At 35.8% G+C, this 27,483-nt stretch overlaps 1 protein-coding gene across 1 annotated transcript in view; it reads right to left on the reverse strand.

Moving 5' to 3' along the window:
- RNF150 (ring finger protein 150) overlaps positions 1-27,483 on the reverse strand; it is a 328,862-nt gene that overhangs the window by 120,965 nt on the left and 180,414 nt on the right. The window contains exon 2 of the mRNA XM_031941619.1: positions 7,308-7,340. Within this exon, the coding sequence (XP_031797479.1) occupies positions 7,308-7,340 (33 nt within the window). The remainder of the gene's footprint in view (positions 1-7,307; positions 7,341-27,483) is intronic.

Consider the following 27,483-nt stretch of genomic DNA (forward strand, 5'->3'; position numbering starts at 1 on the left):
CATTTGTCCCAGCCAAAAAAAAAAAAAAATGCCTCTTATAAATACTGTTTTTTAAACTTAGCTGAAAATCCTCCCCACCCTGATTTACCAACAATCTCTGAAATATAAGATGAGATGATCTTTTCTCATTCCCCCCCCCCCCTTTTTGACTTCTCTTCAGCATTTGATATTAATTGCCCATCCTCTCATCCTCAATATTCTTTTTTTCCTCTAGTTTTTCATGATATTGCTCTCTCCTAGTTCTCCAATGTATAAGATTACATCTTCTCAGTCTTCTTTACTGGGTTATCATTTAAATAGTAGGCATATATGCTGTAGGTACATTTCAAGATTCTGTCCTAGATCCTTTTCTGTTGTCTCCTTATGCTTTTCACATGGTGACCCCATGAGTTCATATGAGTTTAATTATCAACACTATGGTTAATGACTCACAAATCTGTTTTTCAGCTCTAATCTCTCCACTAAACTTCACTTCTACATCACCAAGTGCGTATTAGACATTTAGAACTACATGTCCTGCAGAAATGTCAAACTCAACCTGTCTAAAACAGAACTCATTATTTTTCTCCCAATTAACAACCCTTCCTCTCTCCCATCATTCCAACACATGACCTATTTGAATTCTCCTCTCAAATGCAGTTCTATTTCCCCAGAAATCCTAATTCACCACCTTGGTATTATCCTCCAGTTCTCACTGTCGATCATCTCACACATCCAGTCAATCACCAAATTTTGTCATTTTTCTCTCTACACCACCTTTCTCATCTATGTCCCTTCTCTTTACTGACAGCCATTCCCAGAGTTCAAACCTTCTTTACTTCTCGCCTGAACAATTCTAATTGTTTCCTAATTGGTCTCCCTCCCTCAAGTCTGTCCTTTTTCACATCCATCCTCCAAAGAGCTGCCAAAGTGATTTTCCTTAAGCATGGGTCTGACCATGTCTCAACCTTTCTCAATTAACTAAAATAGCTTCCCCTTGTCCCTAGCGCAAAACTTAAAATTCTGTGTTTGGCATTTAAAACCTTCACAATCTGGTTCCAAGATAGCTGCTACGTCTCATTACACACTGATCCTTTTTTGGGGGGGGGTGGGAGGTGGGGGAGTGGGAGTACTCTATAATCCAGCCAAACCCTCTTCTTGCTGTTCCTAACACATATAATAATCCAGTGTGGTTAAGAGTACTAGATTTAAATTTTGGCTCAAATAGTCTGTGATTCTGAGCAACTCACTGAAACCCTGTTCCTCAGTTTCCTTATTTGTAAAAATTGATAGAATGGTGGCTTGGATGAGATAGTCCTTTTCTAAAGCTATCTTCCTACTCTCTCCAGATACAAAATGTACTCTTTCCTCGCCCTTGACCCTTAAAATACTTTGTTTCCTCCAAAACTTAGATCAAAAACCATCTTTGACATGAAACTTCCTGATCCCACAGTTGCTGTATACTTTGTATTTCTTTTATATACAATTCTATATAAACAGTTGCTTCTCCTGATAAAATAGAAGTTCCTTGAGTATAGAGATGTCTTATTTTTGTTTTTGCATTCCCAGAATCTGACACATAGTAAGTATTTAATAAATGCTTGTTGATTGGTTCTAGTCAATTCAATAAGTCTCCTAGGTTTGTACCTGCTATGTGCAAGGAACTGATGCTAGGCAGTGGGTATACAAAGAGAAAAATAAGAGCTTTTGTCTTCAAGGAACTCTTATTCTCCTGGAGGGATACAATATATACACAAATAAATAAATACCATAGCCATACAAATTAAATAATGTTAAATTATCTCTTTCTCACAAGAGAATTGTTAGAATATAGTTTGAATATAATTGTTAAGTTGGGTACTCCTAGTAAATATCTCCTTTTTTGGATGTACTTTAAAGCATAAGCTCTTAATAGGTTCAGGTCATGGGAAAATGATTCCAAATGTTAGCTTGTACATCTCTTCTGGATGCTAGGAAATTATTGTGTTGTTGAGATAACAAGATGCAGAAAATCATCTTGGCAAGGTAATCCACAGTGGAAATGGACTGACTTAAGCTTCAATCTGCCAGACACGAGACTTGGGACTGCTTTCAGTGTTTCACCTACAATCTGGGGGTATTAAGATATAGAGGGCAGGGTCCAGGGAATGGGGAATATTTCCTTTTTCCTGTAAGTTGACTTTTATGGAATAATAGTGGCAGAGGGGACAAGGTGCTGGATCTGGAGTCAGGGAGATGAGTTCAAATATGACCTCAGAGACACTCTCTAGCTATGTGAACCTGAGCAAATCACTTAACTTTGTGTGCGCCTCAGTTTCTTTATTTGTAAAATGGAGATAAATAGTATCTACTTTGTAGCGTTACTGTAAGAGCAAATAGATAATGATTACAAACCAATTAGGACAATGCCTGGCACATAATATGTAATATAAATGTTAGTTATTATTGTTGTAGTTAATACCTATCCAAATAAACCAAATTCTGCTCAATGTAAAACTCATTCTCCAATTCATTATTAATGAATTGGTAGTTTAAGCAGGACAAGGTAAGGTGGATTGGTATGGCTTGAACCAGATTATCTCATAAATCCTTTCCAATACCAAGGTTCTGTAGATATGGAAGAATTGATCTGCTTAATTTCATGAACATACATAGTCAATTAGACAATTTGGACCAAAGAGATACTTTCTCATCTATGTCCCTTCTCTCTAGTGACAGCCATTACCAGAGTTCAAACCTTCTTCACTTCTAGCCTGAACAATTCTAATTGTTTCCTTAACTGTATAAATTAAGGATCAATTAGACAGTGATCTAATTATAAAGCATGGCCAAATAAAAAGATCATTACATTGAGTAATGAATGAGAACTGAGTTCAAGTTCTTACTCTGAGACATGCTAGCTTTATGACTCAAGGCAAGTCTGAGCATCATTTCCCTCATCTATAAAATGAGGGTGATGATACTTCTATAACTACTTCACAGAATTGGCAAATGATAGAATAAAATGTAATATGTGTAAAAATACTTTATTATCTTTTAAAGCGTTGTTAATTATATTGCCATGCAATTATTACCATGTCGTAATTTTGTTCTGTACAGGAACCAACTTGGAAGTGGGGAGATAATCTGTACCAATCTAGGGAAGGGCAGAGCCTTCACAAGCAACATCTGTACCTGGAAAAAGTTGCACAAGTTGTTGTATTGGGCATCCCCAAATAGACTCTTTAATAAATTGGTAAAGTAGGGAGAGAACCCTTGACCTCAAGGACATGGCTTTATTGAGGGAGAAATTCTGGGACACTAGTCCTAATGTTTATCACTGGTAGGCTTTTAATGTGATAAGCTTCAGCCAAGGAGCTCAAGGTGCCATGTTCTGAAGGAGGAACTTTGAGAAGTTTCTCAATTTAATTAAGTATTCAATCTGAATAGATGCTGAGCTCAGTTGTGTTTACTTGATGGAGGAGTTCAGGTAATAAGAGCACTGCATGAATTTTAGTGCTCTGGTGTAAAGTCCTAGTTATTCCTATTTATTTATATCTCTAGAAAGGAACACTCAGATTTCTTGATGAATAAGGTATTATTTGGTATAGTCACTATAGAAAGATTATGGAAGAGAGTGGGGAGAAGGGAGAAGAATAAGTATTTATATAGCATCTACTATGTTGCAGGCACTTTTACAAATATCTCATTTCATTCTTATAACAACCCAGAAAAATGAATGCTATTATTATATTCTTTTCACAGTTAAGAAAACTGAGGCAAAAAGAGGTTAAGTGAATTGCCCAGAGTTACACAGTAAGTGATGAAGATTGGATTTGAATTCAAGTTTTCCCTGACTCTAGGATATATCCATTATACCACCAACTGCCTTGGTAGATGTTATAAACATGGAAGTTAAAGACCTAATGAATAATTTAATGACCTAAGAATCCTCTAAGGCTAACTGGCCACTCCAAGGAGAAACAGGGATATAGGAGAGAGCTGAGTTTATTAAATGAATGATATATATTATTATGTGGTTTAAGTCCCAGAAATAGGATCTGAAATGAAGACCATTTCGATTATAAAGTCTCAATGCTATGAATCCTCACTTTATAATAAAATTAACTAACATTTACTTAATGCTTTTAGGTTTCCTGAATGTTTTTACAAACCTATTCTCATTTTCCATGAATACTTAATTATTCTTTGTTTTGAAGAAGAACTGTTCATCACTGTGAGAAAAAGAGAGGAGGACATCTGATTGTGACATACCTGACCCACAGTGCTAACAGCAGGGACATCCTGAGTTTTTAATGACTTATCTTTCATAATTTCTGGAGTTTTTTTCTGTCCAAAGTAGTTAATAACCAAAAGATCAATTTGTATTTGTAGATAGGAATTAAAAGACCTTGATCAAAGTTTCAAAGGCTAAAGAATGCTCAACAAATTAAATGCCAAATAAAGTGTCTGCAACATAAAGAAATGCTAGACTATGAAATAATCAACCTAAGTTCTTCTTCTCTATCTGGGGAAATGGTACCAAACTATTATTTTAAACTTACCCATAGGGTAGAAAATCCTGTTTCAGAGTCCTCCTATATTCTCTATTTGATCCAGGTTTGTGGTGCTCAAGAAATTCAGCTCATAATAACCAAGATCCTTATGACCTTAGTTGGGAAATGCCTACCCAAATTTTAAATATCATCTCTTATGTATTATTGGTGTTTTTTCACTTTGTAAAAATTATTTATGACTAGCTCAATTTTTTTTTATTTGCTAATCTAGGGAATTAAAGCTGGGAATGCTTTAACATAAGCTAACAGCAATTAACAGCAGAGAAAAGGAAGGAAATATCCTTCCCTACCTCTATCACTCTTCCCCCGAAATTAGTGGATATTTACCTAGGGAATGCAAACTAATTTTAATATTAGTACAAGAAGAACTTAATTAAGTAGGCAAGTCAGTCTCAAATAAGCCTTTATACTGAATTATATTCCAAAGTTGGACATAAATGACTTCTGCAATATTTATAATGATATTTATGTTCCTGAAAGTACAGAATTGCATATTATATCTCCCAACCAAAGTATCAGCAATCATAAAAGAGGCCCAGTGTCCAGGATTGGAGAGGCCAACAATGTGCTTTACTCTGCCCTTTTCAGGCCACACAGGGAGAACAGAATTCAGTTGTGAGTATCATTTTTGAAATTAAAATGCTTTGTTGTTTGACTTTACTTAAATTTGATTGACATCTCTTATTTTTATATCATTGTCATTTCTAGATATAACCCCTCATTAACTTTCCACCCCCATGAAGTCTTCTCTTGTTACAGAATAAAACATTCAAGGAAAACAAACCATACGGTGATGGCATCTGACAGCAAAAACAACACTTGGCACAAGGGCAACATTTTTTAAAAGTCTGGAGAGCGCTAAAGGAAAGATCACAGAGTATCAAATAATCAATCAAGAAGCATTTATTAAGTGTTTACTATCTAGGTTGAGATAGACCTTGAAGAGACCTTAGAAGCCATCTACTACAAGAACAGGAAAATAAATTTAGAGTTGAAAGGGAACTTAGGGGCCACCTAGTCCAACCTCTTCATTTACAGATGAGGAAACTGAGACCCATAATGTTAAGAGCAAAACATCACAAAATGAGTAAATTTGAGAGCTGGATTGGTGAAGGAAGTGGGACAGCCATAATAACTTGTTATGCAGAAAAGGGGCTCGATCTCATTCTGTTTGGTCCTGGTGGACAGAACCAGACAAAATGTGGCAGAAGTGATTGACAGGCAAATTTCTATCCTATAAAAGGAAAGAAAAACTCTCTTACAGTTAGAACTGTAGAAGAATTGAATGGGCTATTTCAAGAGGGAGGGAGGTTCCTCTTTCTTAGTGATCTTCAAGCAAAGAATGGATGACTGTTTTTTGGGTTTGTACTCAAGACTCTTGTTCAGGTTTGGGTTGGACTAAATGGCCTCTGAGATCCTTCAGGCTTCCAAGATTATGTGATTATGTAAATGTCAGAATGGGCATGCTAATGAAAGAAAGCATTTTCAAGCATATATACATCACTATTCATATGACTTTTTTTTTCTTTTCTTGCTTAGTATTGACTGATCACAAGTTTTAAAACTAATCAATAAGAGAAATAAAGAGCAGGAAGGGACCATGTTTCTCATCTACTCCAATGTCCTCATTTATAAATGAGGCAATTGGGACCCAGAGGTGGAAAGTCACTTGTGTTTCTTCATATAATTAATTAATGGCAGAGCAAAGGATAAAACGTAAGTCCCATCTTCTGTGCTCATTTGACTACACTAGGTTGAGCCCCTACTTTGATATATAATATCTTTTTGTATAAAATATTTCTATTGAAAGAATGACTTATTCTAAATAATAAGGCATAGTGGAACATGGAAGAATACTGGAATTCCATTCAGTTTTTAAAAAGAGAAAAAGAGAGGGAGGGAAAATCTTTGCCATCAATATTTCTAGTAAAAAATCTGAAAATTTGGAACACAAAATTTTGCAAAGATGAATGATGAAAATTATCTCTGCATGTATTTAGGAAAGTAAAAGCTGTTTTAAAAAGCCTGTTATCCAAAGTCGATAAAAATTTGAATCAGTTTTTTGGGAGGAAAATCAATTCCTTTGTGGGTAAATGTTCAAAGACTGTCCTCAAAAGAAACACAAATGATTAACAACTACAAAATGCTCAAACTCTCTGGTTATAAGAGATATTAAAACAACTATGATATACCACTCTATATACCCATTAAATTAGTGAACATTGATAGTAATGAAATTCAATGTTGCCAGGGCTGTAGAGAAGCAGGCACATTATATTATTGTTGCAGGTGGAGCTGTGAATTGGTGCAATCTTTTTGGAAAGCAATGTAATCATATATAATTAAAACTATTCAATTATCAGGCCCTTTGACCAAGTGATCTGACTCCTAAGACTATATCATAGGATCATAGATCTGGAGGTGAAAGGGACCTCAGAGGCCATCTAATTGGAAGAAAAGTGACTTGTCCAATGTCAAGTAGGTAATAAATGTCAGAGGTGGGAATTGAACCCAGGCTCTCTAACTCCAGAGGCAGAGCTCTTTCTATGGTACCATGCCGCCTAAAAAGGAATAGAAGACTTCGCTGTGCTAAAACAGTCATGGTGGTCTGATTTGTACAATTTGTACTCCAAAATTCGGAAATAATTTGTGCTTCAAAATATAATTGCACCATAAGAAATGACAGTTATGAAGAATGAAAATATGGGGCGAATGTCTATGAAGTGATGCAGGGCGAAGAAATAGAATTGGAACAGCAACATAGAGACTTACTGCAATCATGTAAAAAAGTAACAGCAACAAAATCTGAAAAAAATACATAGAAGAAAAAGAGATCAGAAAAGGGACAAGAGAGCAAACAGGATGTTTTGTTATCATCTTCTTAAAGTTAAAATGTCTTTTTAAACCAATTGCAAATAATGCAGTTTACAGCGTCCTACATGGAATCATTTCATTTATTTGAAAATTCCATTGGTATCTATTTAGTTCAAAATAAAACGAGCCTTTAAAAAAAAAGAGTAGGAAAAAAGAGAATATTGGCACCTGATAGGTTTCCCCTGAGAATATAAAGATTGTTAATAATGATAGTAATAATAATAATGATAACTAGCATTTATATATTGCTTCAAGATTTGCAAAGTGCTTTATGAATATTACTTCATTTTATATTCACAATTACCCTAACAGGTATTCACTATCATTATCCCCATTTTATAGATGAGGAAACCAAGATAGATAGATATTAAATGACTAGTCCCAGTGTCAGAGAATGAATAAATATGTGAGGATGGAGTTGGGCCAAAGTGTTACTCACTGTATTTATTACCTGGCTACCTGGATACCAGTGGTTCTCAAAACTTTTTTTGATTATTCTTTGGAGGAGGAATATAGGAGACTCACACATGTGCAAGGGTTCCAAGTATAAATTCAGTAAAATTTGTAGGAGACCAGAGAACACCAATAGGATTGGATTAGTTCCATACAATATCTAGAAAACCTTTTGAGAACCACAGTCTCATACAGTCTTGTCAGTAATCAATCAATCAGCATACATTTATTACACTTTTACTGCATAGGAGAAGCAACTGGATAGCACAATGGATATTGCACTGATTCTGAAGCCAGAGAAACCTGAGTTCAAATTCATTCTCAGATATTTACTGTGTGACCCTGGACAAAACACTTAACTCTGTTTACCTCAGTTTCCTCATCTATAAAATAAGCTAGAGAAGGAAAGAGCAAACTACTTCTGTATCTCTGCCAAGAAAACCCCAAATGGGTTCATGAAGAGTCTAATATGACTTCAACAACTGAAGAACAACAACCATATAGGAAGGACCCTATGTAATCTTTGACATGAATCATATGCATAGACCTATAATTATGATAATACCATAGCATTGTTGTAACAATTGAGAGAGAAGAGAGACCAATTGATCAGTATTTTACAGCTCAAACTGAGCTTGTTAGCATCCAGGCACATATATGCCTGTTTGGGCTAGGGTGAGAATACTTTTTTCAATACTCTTCTGGAAATATTTGCTGCTACAGCTGCAACAATGACAACAATAACAATAAGAAAATTATATATCCACCACAGAAAGTCCTACTCTCTACAAAATGGCTTCAAGACCTTGAGATCAATGTCTGTATAATTTGTCCAGTAGGCAAAAGTCCATATGGTATCCTAGAGCAGAGCTTCTTAAACTATGAGTTGTGATCCTTTATGGAGTTATGAAAAATTTGGAAACAGTAAAGGGTATCAAATATTCCACTAAGGTTTAATTCTTTATGTAAAAATAAACAAATACATCCATCTCATTAGTTTGAAAATTTGCTTTCCTCATTAATAAAAGGTAAAAGAATTGTTTTAAAATAAATTTCTTTATAATTTATTATCAGTAAATGTTTGATTTATATTCCTATTTTATAAGCCAACATACCCAGGGTCACATAAAAATTGTTTGGAGGGAGGAGGGGAAAGGGAGTGAAAAAAGTTTAAGAAGTCCTATCCTAGAGTATAAGAAGAACATTCAAAGACACGCTAGAGCAGGGGTCCTCAAACAAAGGCCGAGGGCCAGATGCAGCAGCTGAGGACGATTATTCCCCTCACCCAGGGCTATGAAGTTTCTTTATTTAAAGTCCCACAAAACAAAGTTTTTGTTTTTACTATAGTCCAGCCCTCCAACAGTCTGAGAGACAGTGAACTGGCCCCTTATTTTAAAAGTTTGAGGACCCCTGCCTAGAACATGGGATGAGTATTCAACTTAATTCAACAAAGCGTTACTAAATGCTGATTCTGTGCAAGGCATTCTATTGGATGCTAAGATTACCAAAAGTAAAATAAGAAACTTCCTGTCTTCAAGCTGCTTATATTCTATAAGAAAGATGCATATGTACATACATCAAATATTATATCAATTTAAATTTATAGATATGTGTGTGTGTATGTGTGTGTGCTGATTTCAACAAGAGAATGAAAAGAGAATTAACAACTTGAAAAGACAGGGGAAGGGGTTCGGGAATAGGGGAGTTATCTTAGCCCATAAAAGTACTGAATTATTCTGCTCTGAACATGAAAGAAAGTCTTCCCTCTAAGGAAACCTATAGAAGTCCAACCCTAGTTATCTTTCAGCTCTATCATCATAATCTATTCTCTTCTTTGCATGGGGAAGATCAGGCTACCAATTTCTCTACATCAGGTTTATTATGTAATTTCTTCTCTTCCTTGCCACTCCCTTAACTTCAAATTTTATATTTTAAATGGAATGTACATTAAATGTCATTCAATAATACCACCATTAGGTAGGTTCTTTAAGAGGTTCAAGACACAGAGAAAGTGGACTCATTTCAACACATTCATAGAAAACTTTTTGGGATAACAAAGAACTGGAAATAAGGTGGTTCCTCCTCAACTGGGGAATGGCTGAGCAAATAATGGTATAGAAATGGAATGGGTTATTATTGAGCTATAAGACATGACAAATATGAAGAACTGAAGATTTGAATGAAATGATGCAGAACCAAGTGAGCAGAATCAGAACAATTTATATGACAACAATAATGGTGAAGGGGAGTGGGAAGAAGGAGTAAACAATTAAATTAATGAAGTGTGTGAATATGACTTCAGGAGACTGATAATGAAGTATGTTTTCCAACTCTTGGTAGAAAGGTGATGGCTTAAAAGTGCCAAATAAGATTAACATTTTTAGACTTGGATAGTGTATTGATTTGTTTTACTGATTTTACTTATTTATGATACAACGGAGACTCTTTATTGGAAAGGTGGGGGTAAAGGTGGACAGTAGTTAGTAAGCAGTGATGGCAATGCAAAAAAAAAAAAAGAACAATAACCCCCCAAATTAATTTCAAATTGACTTTAATATTCACAGAAGAAAACAGCTGAAAATCCAGTAAAAAAAAATATAGATCAATCTCCCTAATGAATAGTAGTGCAAAAAATTTTAATGAAACACAAGCAGAGAGATAATGGTGTTTGAAAACTTTATAATAAAAAAAATTAAAGAATGTTTGTACATGAGAGGTAAAGGGGAATGGAGATAGAATTTAGAGAGTGATTCAAAGACTCCCCTATGGTCTTTGAAGTAGCTATTAGGAGAATTACAGCTTTGAAGACTTAGTCCAAAGTAGGCATGAGAGATTAAAAAAAAGAGAGAGAGAGAGAGAGAGATGAGAAGGCAGAGGGGAAGGGGCAGTCTATGCTAGCTAGATCCAGAGTGGGCAGAGATGTAGAGTGTGATATAATTAATGGAACCATAGAATTTCACATTGTTAGGGAGCTGGAAGGCCTATCTAGGCCAACTTGGTTCTTGGTACTCAGCTAAGAATATCTCCATCAGGAGTGACAATGGATTCTTCTACTTTAGTTTCTTTAGGTGAAGAAAAGCAGCCATTAACTTACTCAATTTAACTTTCTGTCTATCTTGGCAAAGATTAAAAGGATTTCACTGAGAAAACCATTCAATAGCAGTCGACTTCCAATATCAGAGCAACAAACTCAAAAGGGATATAATATTTAGATGAAGAATCAGAGGGGTTATAGATCAAATTATTATTTATTTTTTTCAAAATTTGTTGTCAGGAATTTGTATTTAAAAAAAAAAGTAAGTGAAAGTAGTCTAAATATCCTTACTCAAATGTAACCAGTCATGTCCTTTGTGAATCAAATTTGAATTGCCATTGATTAAAAAAGAAGTCTGATTTCTTGATATTCAGGAAAACAAAACCAAACAAACCAAACCACTTTCTCATCATGGTTGGATAACCCAAAACTTGGAAATTTTCCTCTTGGACTTCATGAAGCTCTTTGTGACCAAGTAAGCATTTTTTCTGGTGGCTATGACCTGAAATGATGGTGTGGTAGAAAAAGTGATGGATTGGAAATCAGAGGATCTAGGTTCAAAATCTATCTTTGCTATTTGACAGCTCTGTGACTTTATATAAGACATAACCTCTTTGTGAACCTCAGTTTCCTCAAATGTAAAGTGAAATGATTGTTCCTTTTTTTTTTTGGTGGGGATGGAGGGAGGTTATGTAAGTAGGGGAAACGTCTAGCATTATGATTTCTTCTGTGAAGAGATTTCCTATTTTGGAAATTTCCTTCACAGAAATAGATTCGCAACTTGTCTGTAACTTACAGATCCAGAGAGTTTTCTGGAGTCACTGAGAAGATGAAATAATTGCACAAATCTAGTAGGGTTGAAGGCATCAACATAGTTTTTCCTGACTTCAAAACTCTATCTATACACACACAGGCACACAGACACCCAGACACCCAGAAACACACACACACACACACACACACACACACACACCCCTCCCTCCCCCACACATACCACCTTTCTAAAGAATTTGAAAATGACTGAAAGTTATCACTGGAAGGCACTTAAAAAAAATTTACCAAAGATTCTTAACCCAGAGGTTCAAGGGGTTCTTCTAATATTTTGAAAAATGTATTTCAATAATAATCCTATATTTTTTATTTAAAAATATTATCCTGAGAATTGGGTCTATAAGCTTTACTAGACTTCTAATAGGTATTGGGACATAAAACAAAAAGAAAAAAGGTGAGGAATCAAGAATTCAGACCATTCTTTACAGAAGAAAATGAGGACCTAAGAGTGGCTGGTCCAATGTCATATTGCATTTGTAGCAGAGCCAAAGTATGAACCTAGATCTTGTGACTCTAAGTCCTATACTGTGAAATCTGGAAGAACTTGGGGCCCAGGAGGAGCTTGTTCCTTCTTTCTTTAGGATGATGATCCTGCTAATTTACTTCTGCTTCTTTATGAAGAAGTTGATATTGCCTTTGAGACACTAGTTCTGTCAATGGGTGTGTGAACAATTGCTTGGCTGATAAGCACCTAAAAAGATGAACAACCCCAGTGCCCTTTCTTAAGACATCTAAGTTATCAAATATCTCCCTTATCAATCTGCTGTAATATAACAGAGATCTAAGGAGATTCATAATTTTTATAATGCATGTGTATTTCCTCTTCTTTAGTTTATGACAGGAGCAAAAACTCCTTTTTTTTTTTTTGAAAGACACTAATATGAAGAAAAATAATCAATTGAGGACTTCATGGAAGTAAAAAGTACTTTTTCCTTCCTCTTTGAAAGAAGAATGCAAAATGTGAAACTTCTTTTGAGTTTTAAGATTAAAACCAAGGACCATAAAATATAATTAATTCATGCAATAAATATACCAAATATTTTGAAATATACTGTTTCCATATTATAGTCAGTTAAGAAAGTGGGTGGAGGAATGATGAACAAAGGAGAGGAAGAGGAAAAAAACAGTCAAAAGGAAGGACATATGCATAGAAGAGGAGAGAAAAGGAGGGTGAGCATTGCTAATTGCTTCTTTCTTTCCTGATCTTTTCCTTTAAATCTCCAAAAGGTTGGCTCTAAATGGAATAGGGAAAACAGAAGGAAAATCACTCCTCAGTCTGCAGCCACACTGACCATTAATAGACTCAAGCTGAGGTTATATTTTATTTGGCCCTTAACATTGGTGATTGTTCACTCCTGATCTAGTTTTTGTCGGGAGACCTTTGTATCTCATAGGAGCTCCCCATAGTAACTGCTATATTTTTATTCCTGTTGTTCAGAACTGATTACCAATGAACAGACTATTCAGTGCACAAAACAAAACCTTCCCAAATAACCCTACGGCACTCTGTGGGTTATTGGTTTGTTTATTTTTTTTAAGAACACAATCAATATATCAACTAAAGGTTACTCAAAGAGAAATTTTTCTTGACAGCTAGTTCAATAGAAGAAACTGTCTACTTCAACAATAGAAAGTTTAATGGGGAAAAATGTGAGTTGCCTACTATAAAATATAATCTATTTTCCTTGCCAAAGGTGACTTAACAGGTTCACATACCACTACCACTCTCCCTCCATCAAAAAAAAAAAATTATGATGCTAGTCATGCAACAGCAGTATCCCCTCTGTGTACTACCTCAAGATTATCCAATTGCCTTATGTACATTATTCCATTTGAACCTCCCAATTAAGTGGGGTAGGTACTATTTCTATTTCCATTTTATAGGTGAACAAATTAAGGCCAAGGAAGATGAAAATGACTTGCTCAGTGTTATACAGCTAGTAAGTCTTCGAGACAAGATTTGAATGCAGCTTTTCCTGATTTTAATTCCAATGCCACAATGTGTCTCCTCTCAAGTTTTTCTTAGACTAGAGACTAGGAGGAAAATGGGGGCATGTTTCCCTGAGTTCTGTTACCTCTCTGAGTAAATTGTCAGTTGTGAATAAGGCACTAGTATTTTCTAAGAGAAATCTAAAAACTCTTTCTTCTTCCTTTTGCCCTCAACACACACACACACACACACACACACACGCACACACACACATGCACACACACACATGCACACACACACACACACACACACACACATGAGTTGAAAATTAAACCCTTCCTGTGTATCACTGACTTTATCACAAAATAAATAATTGCATGCTATGGAGAGTGGAATTTTATGGTACACAATGTGCACTTATTAAAAAGAAATATTAAAATATCCTTCATTGTTCCCTAGGTGGTAGCTTCTCTTGCCAACTCTTAAATTTTTTTAAGATCATATGTTTAGAACTGAAAGAAACCTTGGAGGTCCTCAAGTCCAACTCCCTTATTTTATACAAGAGGTAACTCAGTTCCAAAAACATTAATAATCTCTCCAGGATCATACAAATAACACAATAATAAGAGGCAGAGCTAGGATTTGAACCTAAGTCCTGATTTCAAATACAAATCTAAGATCCCTAACTCTGGTTTTGTGCATGGTATGAGAAGAAAATATGGAATCTACCTGAGTATCATTAGGGCCTCCTCCCCCCAGATTGTGTTGTCATTGTTGTTTGTCCTTTGTCCTTGAAGAGGACCATGACATCAGGGAAGTGATGCTATGACATGCAAGTGGACTTGATTTAAGTGAGGAAGGGCTGTGCAACATTACCTGCCCCACTTTCTCCTCCAGAGCCATCCTTCTGAGCTGCATAATAATACCAAATATATCCATCCATCCATTCATCCATGCATGCATCCACACATCCATGCACTCATTCACCCACCCATTTATCCATCCATCCATCCATCCATCTCTCCATACATCCATGCATCCATGCACCTATCCATCCATCCATCTGTCTGACTGCCTGTCTTTCACTGTCTATTTATCTATCTATCTTTGTAAGCTTTAAGATTTGTAGTTCACAATACTCCTGTGGAGATACATATTGATGGTTTTACTATCTCCAGTTTATGGAGGCAGAAACCAGATTCACAGCTGATATAGCTAGTCCATAGTTCCATAGCTAATCAGTGAATCCATTGAGAAGCACTTATTAAGTATTATGTGGCAAGTACTGTGCTACTTAATGAGGATCTAAAGATAAAGGGGGAAAAACATAGTACTATGCTCTCAAGAAACACTGTCTATTAAGTTTAAGAAGGAAGATTCAAAATTAGGTTTTTGATAAATTCAAATTTGACACTTTCTCTACAAAATGGAACAAAATCCCTAGAGAATCAACTAAAAATTATTGGAAGCAATCTACACCTTTAGCAGAGTTGCAGGATACAAAATAAATCCACATAAATCATCAACCAACAAAATCCAACAGCAAGAGATACAAAGAGAAATTCTATTTAAAATAACTGTTGATAGGATAAAATATTTGGAATCTATCTGCCATGGGAGGGCCAGGAACAATATAAGCACAACTACAAAACACTTTCCACACAAATAAAGTCAGATCTAAGCAACTGGAAAAATATCAAGTACTCTTGGATAGGTCAAGCAAATATAATAAAGATGACAAAACTACCTAGATTAATCTATTAATTTAGTGCTATACCAGTCAGACTCCCAAGAAACTATTTTACTGACCTAAAAAAAATAACAACAAAATTCATCTGGAAAAACAAAAGGTCAAGAATTTCAAGGGAATTAATGAAGAGAAAAGCAAATGAAGATGGCCTAGCTGTACCAGATCTAAAACTATATTATAAAGCAGTGGTCATCAAAACCATTTGGTATTGGCTAAGAAAAAGAGAAGTTGATCAGTGGAATAGGTTAGATTCACAGAACAAAAGAGCCAATGACTATAACAATCTAGTATTTGACAAACCCAAAGACCCCAGCTTTTGGGAAAAGAATTCATTATTTGACAAAAACTGCTGGGAAAATTGGAAACTAGTATGGCAGAAAGTAGGCATAGACCCACACCTAACAAGATCAGGTCAAAATGGGTCATGATCTAGACATAAAGAATGAGATTATAAATAAATTAGAAGAAAATAGGATGGTTTACCTCTCAGATTTGTGGAGAAGGAAGGAATTTGTGACCAAAGAAGAACTAGAGATCATTAATGATCACAAAATAGATAATTTTGATTAATTATGTTAAAAAATTTTTTTGCACAAACAAAATGAATGCAAACAAGATTAGAAAGGAAGCAATAAACTGGGAAAACATTTTTACATCCAAAGGATATGATAAAGGCTTCATTTCTAAAATATAAAGAGAATTGACTTAAATTTATAATAGTTTAAGCCATTCTCCAATTGATAAATGGTCAGAGGATATGAACAGAAAATTTTCAGATTAAGAAATTGAAACTATTTGTAGTCACATGAAAAGGTGCTTCAGATCACTATTGATCAGAGAAATGCAAATCAAGACAACTCTGAGATACACTACACACCTGTCAGATTAGCTAAGATGACAGGAAATGATAATGCTGAATGTTGGAGGGGATGTGGGAAAACAGGGACACCGATACAATGTTGGTGAAACTGTGAACAGATCCAACCATTCTGGAGAGCAGTTCGGAACTATTCTCAATAAGTTATCAAACTGTGCTTACCCTTTGGTCCAGCAGTGTTTCTACTGGGCTTGGATCCCAAAGAGATCTTAAAGGAGGGAAAGGAACCCACATGTGCAAAAATGTTTATGGCAGCCCTCTTTATAGTGACAAGAAACTGGAAACTGAGTGGATATGTATCAATTGGAGAATGGCTGAATAAGTTATGGTATAAGAATGTTATGGAATATTATTGTTCTATAAGAAATGACCAGCAGGATGATTTCAGAGAGGCTTGGAGAGACTTACATGAACTGATGCTAAGTGAAATGACCAGAAACAGGAGATCATTATATATGGCAACAACAAGACTATATGATGATCAATTCTGATGGACATGGCTCTCTTCAATAATGAGAGGATTCAAACCAGTTCCATTTGTTCAGTGATGAAGAGAGCCATCTATACCTAGAGAGAGAACTGTGGGAACAAAGTGTAGAGCACAACATAGCATTTTTACTCTGTTGTTGTCTGCTTGCATTTTGTTTTCTTTCTAAGTTTTTCTTTTTCTTAGTTCTTGATCTTATTTTTCTTGTGCATCATGATAACTGTATAAATATGTATACTTATAATGGATTTAACATGTATTTTAACATATTTAACATGTATTGGACTACCTGCCAGCTAGGGGAGAGGATGGAGGGAAGGAGGGGAAAATTTGGAACAAAAGGTTTTGCAAGGGGTCAATGTTGAAAAAATTACCCATGCATATGCTTTGTAAATAAAAAACTTTAGTAAAAATAAATAAATAAATGAATGAATAAAATGGAACAAACCCTGGATTCCACTGAATAACACTATTGGAAGGCTATTGAGGCCCCTTAATTTTATAGATAAGAAGATTGAGAGTACTGGGTGGGAAATGGCTTGCTCAAGATCATAGCTAGCTATTGGTAAAGCCAAGAATAGAACCCTGGCCTCTGAATAGAACCCATACCTACATGATGCCTCTATAATTTCTTAGCTCAATCTGTAATTCAATTTTATTTTAGTCTATCCAATTCCCATTTATGGAGCCCCAGTGTATCTTTCAACTACAAATGTCCAAATCGGGCTCCATTATTGTGCTTCTCTCCCCCTGCCAACTTAATAAGGGCCATGAATCCTTTTATGATTCTAGGAGTATTTATTTCCTGGATGGTATTTTAAATGCATAAGATGACATTAGTCTTTTCTACATAATTAACAAAATATGCGCCATGGGAAAAAGCCAATGAAGAAGGCAGGTCACTATTAGCCTCGCTGGGATCAGCCCAGAGGTATCCAGGAATGTGAGTATGTGGGCTTAGGTTCAGAAATCTTTTAATCAAGCTTACTGATGCCAGGGAAAGAGGGAATTAAGGTGTGGAGGAAAGATCATTGAATCCGGAGTTGGGAAACCTAGGTTTGAATGCTGGCTTTGCAACTTAAAGTATCTGTGTGACTCTGGACAAGCTTTTGAAATTTCCATTTCACCATATGTGAAATGGGAAAGAGGCATGGAATAATAACCTAAATGAGAAAAAGGGGGAGTTACATTGGGAGATCTTGACAATTACTGGAATAAGAGAGCAACATTCGCATCCTAGAAAATCTTTCTGGTTTTCTTTTAAGTATTGAAGCCAGTTGGGAAAAGGAAGAATAGTTTGGGTCACATTCTTAGTCTTTGAAGCACAGGAAACAAAAAATAAAACCACAACTAAGTGGATGGATACAAGAAATCTTTTTGTTCTAAAAAAAGTACCTAAGAAATCAACTTTTGGTGAAAATTGCTTGAAATAATTCAAACAAAATATTTAAGATCTTTTAAGGAATAAGTGTTTATCATAATTTTTAGATAAACTTTGAGTTTATCCTCCTTCAGATATCTTCTTATTAAGAGTACAGGAATCAGGGCAGATAGGTGGTGCAGTGGATAGAACACCAGCCCTGAAGTCAGGAAAACCTAAGTGCAAATGTGGCCTCAGACACTTAACACAGCTATGTGACCCTGAGCAAGTCACTTAACCCCAACTGCCTTGGCAACAACAACAACAACAAAGAGTACAGGAATCTAGCTAGGATCATAGCAAAATATAATGGGAATGATACTGGATTTGGAATTAATGAATGCAGAATCACTGGCTGTAGATTCTGACACTTACTATTCATGTGACCTTGAAAAAAGTAATTAGAGGCTCTCTGAGTTGGTTTTTATTTTTTTGTTTATTGAGGCTAGAGTCAAATTTTATTTCTTAAACATATTTCCAAATTTGTCATTTTGTGCAGGAAAAATCAAACCAAAAGAGAAAAAACACAAGAAAGAATAAGCAAGTAAACGAACAAAGGTGAAAATATTATGCTTCAATCCACATTCAGTCTCCAAAGTTTTCCTTCTGGATGCAGATAGCATTTTCCATCCCAAGTGTACTGGAATTGCCTTGAATCACTGCACTGTTGAGAAGAGGGAAATATCACATTGATCACCTCATGATGTTACTGTTACTATGTAAAACGTTCTCTTGGTTCTGCTCACTTCTGAGTCTTAGTTTCTTTATCTCTAGTGAGAGATTTGGACTAGAGATCTCTAAAATCCCTTCTGTTGCTAAATTTATATCTATAGTTTTCATGATGTTACTGTTACTATGTAAAACGTTCTCTTGGTTCTGCTCACTTCTGAGTCTTAGTTTCTTTATCTCTAGTGAGAGATTTGGACTAGAGATCTCTAAAATCCCTTCTGTTGCTAAATTTATATCTATAGTTTTCAGCCTCTACTAGTGAGGTCCTCAGGGGTCCTGAAATCATAGGAGTAAGGGTTTCCATATGCAACCAGAGCCAGACCCAGTTATTTTGCTCTGGGATCATCTTCAAGTTATAGAGTTGGATGTGAAGCCTCTTTTCCTTCCCCTAACCTTTTCTCCTTCCTCCTTCTAGCTCTGGGAATAGTAATCAAATCAACACTTTCATTCCTGTTAAGGAAGTGTCAATAAATTATTCTATGGGCTCCCTTCTATCTCTGACTTCACGGACCAATATGCCTTATTCTCTTTTCTTATTAGAATTTAAATTTACTTTAGAACAGATATGGTCTTATTTTGTATGTGTGTGTGTGTGTGTGTGTGTGTGTGTGTGTGTACCCATACCTAAAAAAGCAATGATTGAATAAATGCTTATATATATATATATATATATATATATGTATGTATATATATATGTCCCCATACCTAAAAAAGCAATGATTGAATAAATGCTTTTATGTATATATCCCCATGCCTAAAAAAGCAATGATTGACTAATTGCTTGAAAAAAACATGGTCTCCCACTGCATTCAGGGCAATCTCCAATAGTCCTGCTCAATATCTTGCCATTAAACCCAGATGGCTCTGGAAGGGAAAGTGAGGCAGAGTGAGCACAGTCTTCCCTCACTTAAATCCAATTACTTACATGCTATGGCATCCCCTCCCTCACATCATGGTACTCTTTGAGGACAAAGAACAAACAACAATATTCCTTCCAAATTTTCATTTTACAAAATGCACTTAGCACAGTGCCTGGTATGTAGTAGGCACTTAATAAACTCTTATTGACCAACTGACAAATCAGGAAATAGAGAGTTTAAGCCTTGTGAATACTGTAAATAGGTCAAGCCCTGGATGTTTCTGAAATGAATTCTAATTCCACATCAGATCCCTGACCTCCTCCATCTCAGTTTCATCAGCTCAGTCTGTGGCATGTAATCAATAGCTGCCATACTCCTACAAGAAGAAAAAAACCTCAAATGCAATGCTTACAATACACTTTATTTTCTGCAAAATAATGCTCTAAAATAATTAACTCACTGGTGTCAGTTCGTTAGCTTCAACAGTGATGATCAATGCCTTTGAACACACACACACACACACACACACACACACACAATATCACCAGGATGTGTATGTTCTTTCCCCTTCCTCCACCCCCATCTCAATTGGTAATAATGCTCTGGATGACATGCACATAAAGGCACCAGAGGTCTGGGATTTTATTAATAGCTCCACCTTGAACATTTATTGGAACTTGAATCCATGATTTCAATTTGGGTTCCAATGTAAATTTTTAGTTTCCATTAGTCTGAAGTGAAGAAAGATAACAAGTGCAGGGTCATGTTAAAGTTCAGACAATGGAAGATTAAATGAATCTTCCTTTCAGTTTTAGCCAGGAGTAAATAAATATTCTTACCTAGAGATTTAGGAAATCCCACCCATCCATAATAAGGAAGCTGGCACAGTGAATAAATGGAAGAGGGATTTCTGAGCCTGTAAGAGCAGGATTCAAGGCTGACACACACTAACTGTATGGCCTGGAGCAAACCACAACTTCTCAGGGATTCAGGTAAAGCTGACCCATCTATCAGAGCCATTTCCACAGAGGAGATTTCTTAAGTCGATGAGCTATAGCCAAAACAACAAGAAAACGCCCTTTGGAATTATAGACTCTTAGATTTAAAGTGATATTTACTATATTTGAAATTAAAATAAATGAATTTAAATAAATTATTGATTTAACATAATAATAATAAATCTAATACATGTTAACAAAATAACATTTTAAAAAATCTATTTTCAAAAAAATTAGTGAGAAGTGACACTATTTTACCTGTTTTTGCAAATCTCTTTAACACTGGCTTAATAAGAGACAGCTGGATTCCCATATCTGCTCCTGCAATCAGTCTGTTGTGGTATGTTGTCTTGGTTCAAGTATGTGAAAAAAAATTAGCTTTGCACAGATGTGCAGTTGGAAAAAGAAGTATTTTAAGAGGCAAATAATATATTAGCGTGACAATAATTTTGAGGTACCAAACTCCTAAAAAGGTCTTGGAGACCAGACTGTCCCTCTTGTCCCACCCCTTTATTCTACTTACAGATATGGAAGCTGAGGTCTAATGAGATTAAGGTAAATTTGCCCAATTTTACAAAAGTCTCCAAACTCCAAGTTTAGTACTCTCTCCAAGATCCCATGAAAACTCTCCATTCTACCTTTAGTCGAGACTTAAGGTAATAATAATTAATATTTATCTATTATCTAAAGGTATGTAATATGCTTTACATTAATTATTTCCTTTATTGTTTTTCACTCATATCCTGCTCTTTATGACTCCATTTGGGGTTTTCTTGGAGTGGTTACCATTTCCTTCTCCAGGTCATTTTTGCAGATGAGGAAATAGAGGCAAACAGTGACTTGTGCAAGATTACACAGTGAGTGTCTGAGGTCAGATTTGAATTCAGGAAAATGAGTCTTCTTGACTCCAGGCTTAGCATTCTATCCATTACACCACCTAGCTGCCCTTTAACAATCCCAGTGTCTGCTACTATTACTCCCATTTCACGGTGAGGAAATGGAGGCTGAGAGAGATTAAATGACTTGCCCAGAATCACCAACACTCTATCCATTAGGCAATACTGCCTAAATGAAATTTTGAGACAATAAGAGGGACAGGTTATATTCCCTAAAGAATGAAAGGAATGTCAAAGTCATTTAGTGAATTTCCTTGCTGATACAGTGAAGAATCCAGTTTTCTCTTAATAATTCCAGAGGAAGAAAAGGAGAATTCTGTATTTTTTCCCCTCAGTGCATGCAAAGCTTTTGCTTCCTCAGACATCTGAAAGTAATCATCACATAAATAAGTGAAGACTTCATTGACTGGATAGGCTCTAAAAAGGCCAGGCTGATCAATCCTAACGCTTTGGAAAAGTCACATTCACTGTGATATCAATGGCAGGGAGGTCAACCACTTCCAGGTGTCGAAGCCAGGTCCGTAGCATGGGGACCCTTCCTCATTAGAAAGAAATGAACAGTGCAGGTGATAGACAGCTAAAACCAGAGGAAAGAGATGAACTGTTGCCCCCCTCAAAGAAACTGACAGCTGCAAAATGCCCTTGGGCATTTATAGGGAATTCTAGAGAAAAATAAGGCAAACTTCCCAAGCCTCAAACAGCTCCCTTGACTCAATCTTTGCTAAAACTCCTTGATCATGGGATCACCTTCGTTTTTTCTTCTTTTACTTGAGGCACTTCTTTCCAAGTCAATTCTTGGAATTGACTTATAGTCAATATAGTCTTGATTTTATCTTCTGTTTACTAACAGATTGCTCAAAATCATCCTTTGACCTCTATTTTTATCTAGCAGTTACCTTGTAAAAATTCCTATCTTAAAAAAAAAAAACTCATTAGACCCAATTATCCCCTCAAATTATTATCCTATTTATTCTCCTCCATTTCAGAGCCTAGAAAAAGCTAAGTATAAGCAATTCTCTGTTTACTCTCCATCTGCCTCATTCTCAAACCCTTGGTAATTCGGTTTCTAACCTCATCCATCAACTTAAACTTCTCTCTCCAATGTCACCAATGATTTCTTAAATGTCAAAACTTATTTATGGTCTTTTCTCGGGCCTCATTCTTTTTTCTTTATGCTTCTGAATATACCTTTTTTTCCCTGTGGGTTTTGATAATGTGATTCTTTTCCTACTTATATGCTTGCTTTTTTTCCAGTTTACTAGTTCAGCATCCATATCTATGAGTATAAACCAAGACTTTCTATTATATCCTCTTTTCTCTTCTATCCAGACTCTCTAATTCAGTTCCCTGATCTCTTCTCATAGGCTTAGTTATCAACTCTATGCAGATGATTCCCAAATCTGCATATATTCAGTTTCAGGTTCTCTTCTGAGCTTTAGCATTCTATGTCCAATAGCATAATTGATGTTTCCCACTGGAAAATACAAGACATTTCCTAAATTTAACCCATTTAAAATAGAACTTATTCTTTTTACCCAAACCTACCCTTGTGCACTTAGGTGTTATAGTGGATAGAGCACTAGGTCAGGAATACCCGAGTTTAAACCTGGCCTCAGATGCTTACTAGTTGTTTCGCCCTGTGCAAGTCCCTTAACCATGTTTACCTCAGTTTCCTCATCTGTTAAATGAGCTGAAGAAGGAAATGGCAAACCCCTCCAATATCTTTGCCAAGCAAACTCCAAATGAGGTCACAGAGTCAGACATGGCAGAAACAAATGAATAACAACCACAAAATCCTATCCTTCCAGTCCACACACATAAAAAAGCCCAAAATTATCCTCAATATCCTACCATACATGTCCGATTCACTGTCAAATCTTGCTTTTAGTTTCAGAACATTACTCCTGTTTTCTCTGTAGTCATAAGGTTGCCACCTTTCACCTAGACTATGTAACAGTCTCTTAACTGCTTTTCCTGCTTCTAATCTCAACCTTCATTAATCTATTAGCTGAAGAGTGGACAAAGTGGTTTTTGCTGAAGCTCAAAGCCGACCATGTTATTTCCTTCCTCTATAGGCTTGAATGCCTTCATATTGTCTCTTGGATAAAGTAATAACTTTTCTGTTTGAATTTTAAGGCTCTTCACAAGTTGGTTCCATCCGAGTTTTCTGACTTTATTTTATATTTTCCTTCTTTCATTCCACAGTCCAACTTTTGTTACTCAGCTGTGGCACTTCATCTTCCTTCTTTGTATCTTTTCTTTGACTTTACCCCATATACTGTAATATACTCCCACCTCCTCTTCACTGCTTAGAATCTTTTCCTTCAAAACTCAGCTAACTTAACATCTTCTATATGACCTCCTTCTTTCTTTGGTTGCTAATTCCTCCTCACTTCAAATTACTTTGCATATAGAAAACCCATTTGACTAGGAAATTGAAAATGTCTGTGCAGAGGGATGCTTATAGGACAGAACCGAAACCTTCAGAACATTGTGATACAAGGACCAAAAGGTCTGAAAGGTAAGGTAACCATTCTAAAGGAGGGGAAGAGCTTTCCCCAAGAGTGAAAAATGAACAAGTACACTTAGAAGAAGTCATCAGGTCTCCCCTTCCCTTGGGAATCCCAGTGAACTATTACAATGGAGAAGATAAGTCATAGCTAGGGAGGCAGCAGTTTAGGTGCCTTGCTGGACTAGGGATGAAGGCTGTAGCTGTTATTCCAAAGTGCTGAGTTGTAAAAGAGAAGAAGAATGTGGAGGGAGGCTGGAATCACCTTGGGGGATTTCTCACTCCTCCCCTATTTACAGCCTCCAACCTTGACCTGACTGATTTCTGATTTCTGGGAAGAGACATATTTGCTTTGAACTAATCCTTGTTCATTGTAAGTTTGCTTTCCTTTCTGCTCTAAATTTTGTCATCTGCTCTAAAGTTTCTTTTGTACTACTGGGATTGCTTCCTATACTGCTGGCCTGTATTTTCCCTTTGCAGTTAAATCCAGCTGAGGGAAACAACCAAGTGATAAGGAACTCAGAGGGGGTGATTAATGGGTTTTATTTGATCTGGAAGGTATGTCCAGACCAAAAATAAATGAGGCTCATTTCTCAAAAAAAAAATGAGATAATATTTATTCATTTTATAACCTCCCAAAGCAAAGAAAGACTATGGATTTGGACCAAAATCTAGCCACAGCTCAAAAAAATAAAGTGAGCCACTTCCTATTATTGAGTTTGCTTTGATCCTTCAGCATGGGCAAATTTAAGGAAACATGTCCTTGGAAAACTAAAGTAGAATTACATGTGGAAGGTGGGGTTGAGTATTAGAAACAAGATCCATATAAGATGGGGATGGGGGTGAAAGAGGGAGTAACATTTCTTGTGTTTATCAAACTATCTTCAACTTTATTCAACTGCTATTACCTAGCTGTCTGTCTGACTACCATCTCTATCCATCCATCCATCATACATTTATCCATCCATCAATATATCTATTCATCCATCTACTTACTTATCATCCATCCATCTACCATTTCTAGTGGCATCTACCATCTCTATTTGTCCATCTATCCATTATCCATTTGTCCACTTAGCTATCCATCCATCTTTTGCATATATTTATACAAGTACATGTTGTCTTTCCCAATAGAATGTAATCTATTTGAGAGCTAAGACTATCTTTGTGTCTCCAGGTGTGATTTATAACAAATGTTAATTGACTGACTCTTACATGGCAATATGGCTTCCCTAAGAGCAAAGAATACCTATAGCTCTTCTTTCTCACTCAGCTTTGATTGTATTGTTTGGCAAGAACTGTATAAACTACTCCTTCAATTAAAAGTATAATCATCAATTTACTACCAGAAAATCATACAATATTTGCACTAAAATTATCTTAGTGATAAATCCAGTGGTTTCCAGTTTTTGTAAGATGGAAGATCTCTTTTTAATACTAAGAAAATTTAAAGAACCTACCTGATAATAATTGTACAAGTATTTGTGGGCTGAGAAAATACATGTTGGGGAAAAGGTTGTGTAGTGGGTAGAATCCTGAACTTGGAAGCAACAAGACTTAAATTCTAATTTTACACTTCTCATTCAACAGCTGTGTGATCAGGAGCAAGTCCCTTTCCCTCTTTAAAATTTACTCTTATACTTTTTACTTCATCTATAAAACAGGAATAACAGATTCTCTGCAGTACCTCCTTATGAAACTATAATGAAGTTCAAATAATTAATATATGTGTACATATATATTACACACACATATATATCATATTATATGATAGGAAATTGAAATGATAAAAGATATTGCAAACTTTAAAGGACAACATAAATGTTGACTATTAATATTGATAAAGATGACAATATAGATTCAGTGATACTTTCAAATGAATGGATATTTTATTTATCTTGACAGCATCAACACGTTTCTTAGACATATCTGTGAGAATTATTTATTCAATGTATAAAATGCATCTTCGCTTTCTTAACATCCTGAGTCTTGCAATTCTCAGATGAAGAAATTGAAACTATTTCTAGTCATATGAAAAGATGCTCCAAGTCATTATTAATCAGAGAAATGCAAATTAAGACAACTCTAAGATACCACTACACACCTGTCAGATTGGTTAAGATGACAGGAAAAAATAATGATGATTGTTAGAGGGGATGCGGGAAAACTGGGACATTGATGCATTGTTGGTGGAGTTGTGAACGAATCCAACCATTTTGGAGAGTAGTTTGGAACTATGCTCAAAAAGTTATCAAACTGTGCATACCCTTTGATCCAGCAGTGTTACTACTGGGCTTATATCCCAAAGAGATTATAAAGAAGGGAAAGGGACCTGTATGTGCACGAATGTTTGTGGCAGCCCTTTTTGTAGTGGCTAAAAACTGGAAACTGAATGGATGTCCATCAGTTGGAGAATGGCTGAATAAATTGTGGTATATGAATATTATGGAATATTACTGTTCTGTAAGAAATGACCAACAGGATGATTTCAGAAAAGCCTGGAGAGACTTACACGAACTGATGCTGAGTGAAATGAGCAGGACCAGGAGATCATTATATACTTCAACAACAACACTATATGATGACCAGTTCTGATGGACCAGGCCATCCTCAGCAACGAGATCAACCAAATCATTTCCAATGGAGCAGTAATGAACTGAACCAGCTATGCCCAGAGAAAGAACTCTGGGAGATGACTAAAAACCATTACATTGAATTCCCAATCCCTATATTTATGAACACCTGCATTTTTGATTTCCTTCACAAGCTAATTGTACAATATTTCAGAGTCTGATTCTTTTTGTACAGCAAAATAACGTTTTGGTCATGTAAAAAAAACATCCTGAGTCTTGATAGTTTTATAAGTTAAATAAAAAGTAAAATAATATTTGGTTCTTGGTGAGTTTTGGCAAACTATTGTAGTTTGTAACATTAGAGCTCTTAAGGATCACAGGATCACTGAATCATAAAATCTGTAAGTTGAAAGTGGCCTTGGTGGACATCTAGTCCAATTGGTTCATGGAAGAATCCCCATTATAATATATCTGACAGGTGGTCAGTTTTTTTGTCAGTTTCTTTGAAGATCTGCAAGAAGGTAGACTTCTTGAAGACCCATTCTACCTTTTAAACAGCTCTCACTGTTAGGAAGTTCTTCCTGACATCAAGTTTAAAATGGCTTCTTTCACATTTTTATCATTGTTCCTAGTTCTACTTTCTGGAGTCAAATCAAACAAATCGAATTCCTTCTCCACATAACCTTTCAAAAACTGAATATGGCTTCCATGTCTCTCCCCAATATTC

This window comes from Sarcophilus harrisii, chromosome 6 (assembly GCF_902635505.1).
Source record: "Sarcophilus harrisii chromosome 6, mSarHar1.11, whole genome shotgun sequence".
Classification (NCBI taxonomy): domain Eukaryota; kingdom Metazoa; phylum Chordata; class Mammalia; order Dasyuromorphia; family Dasyuridae; genus Sarcophilus; species Sarcophilus harrisii.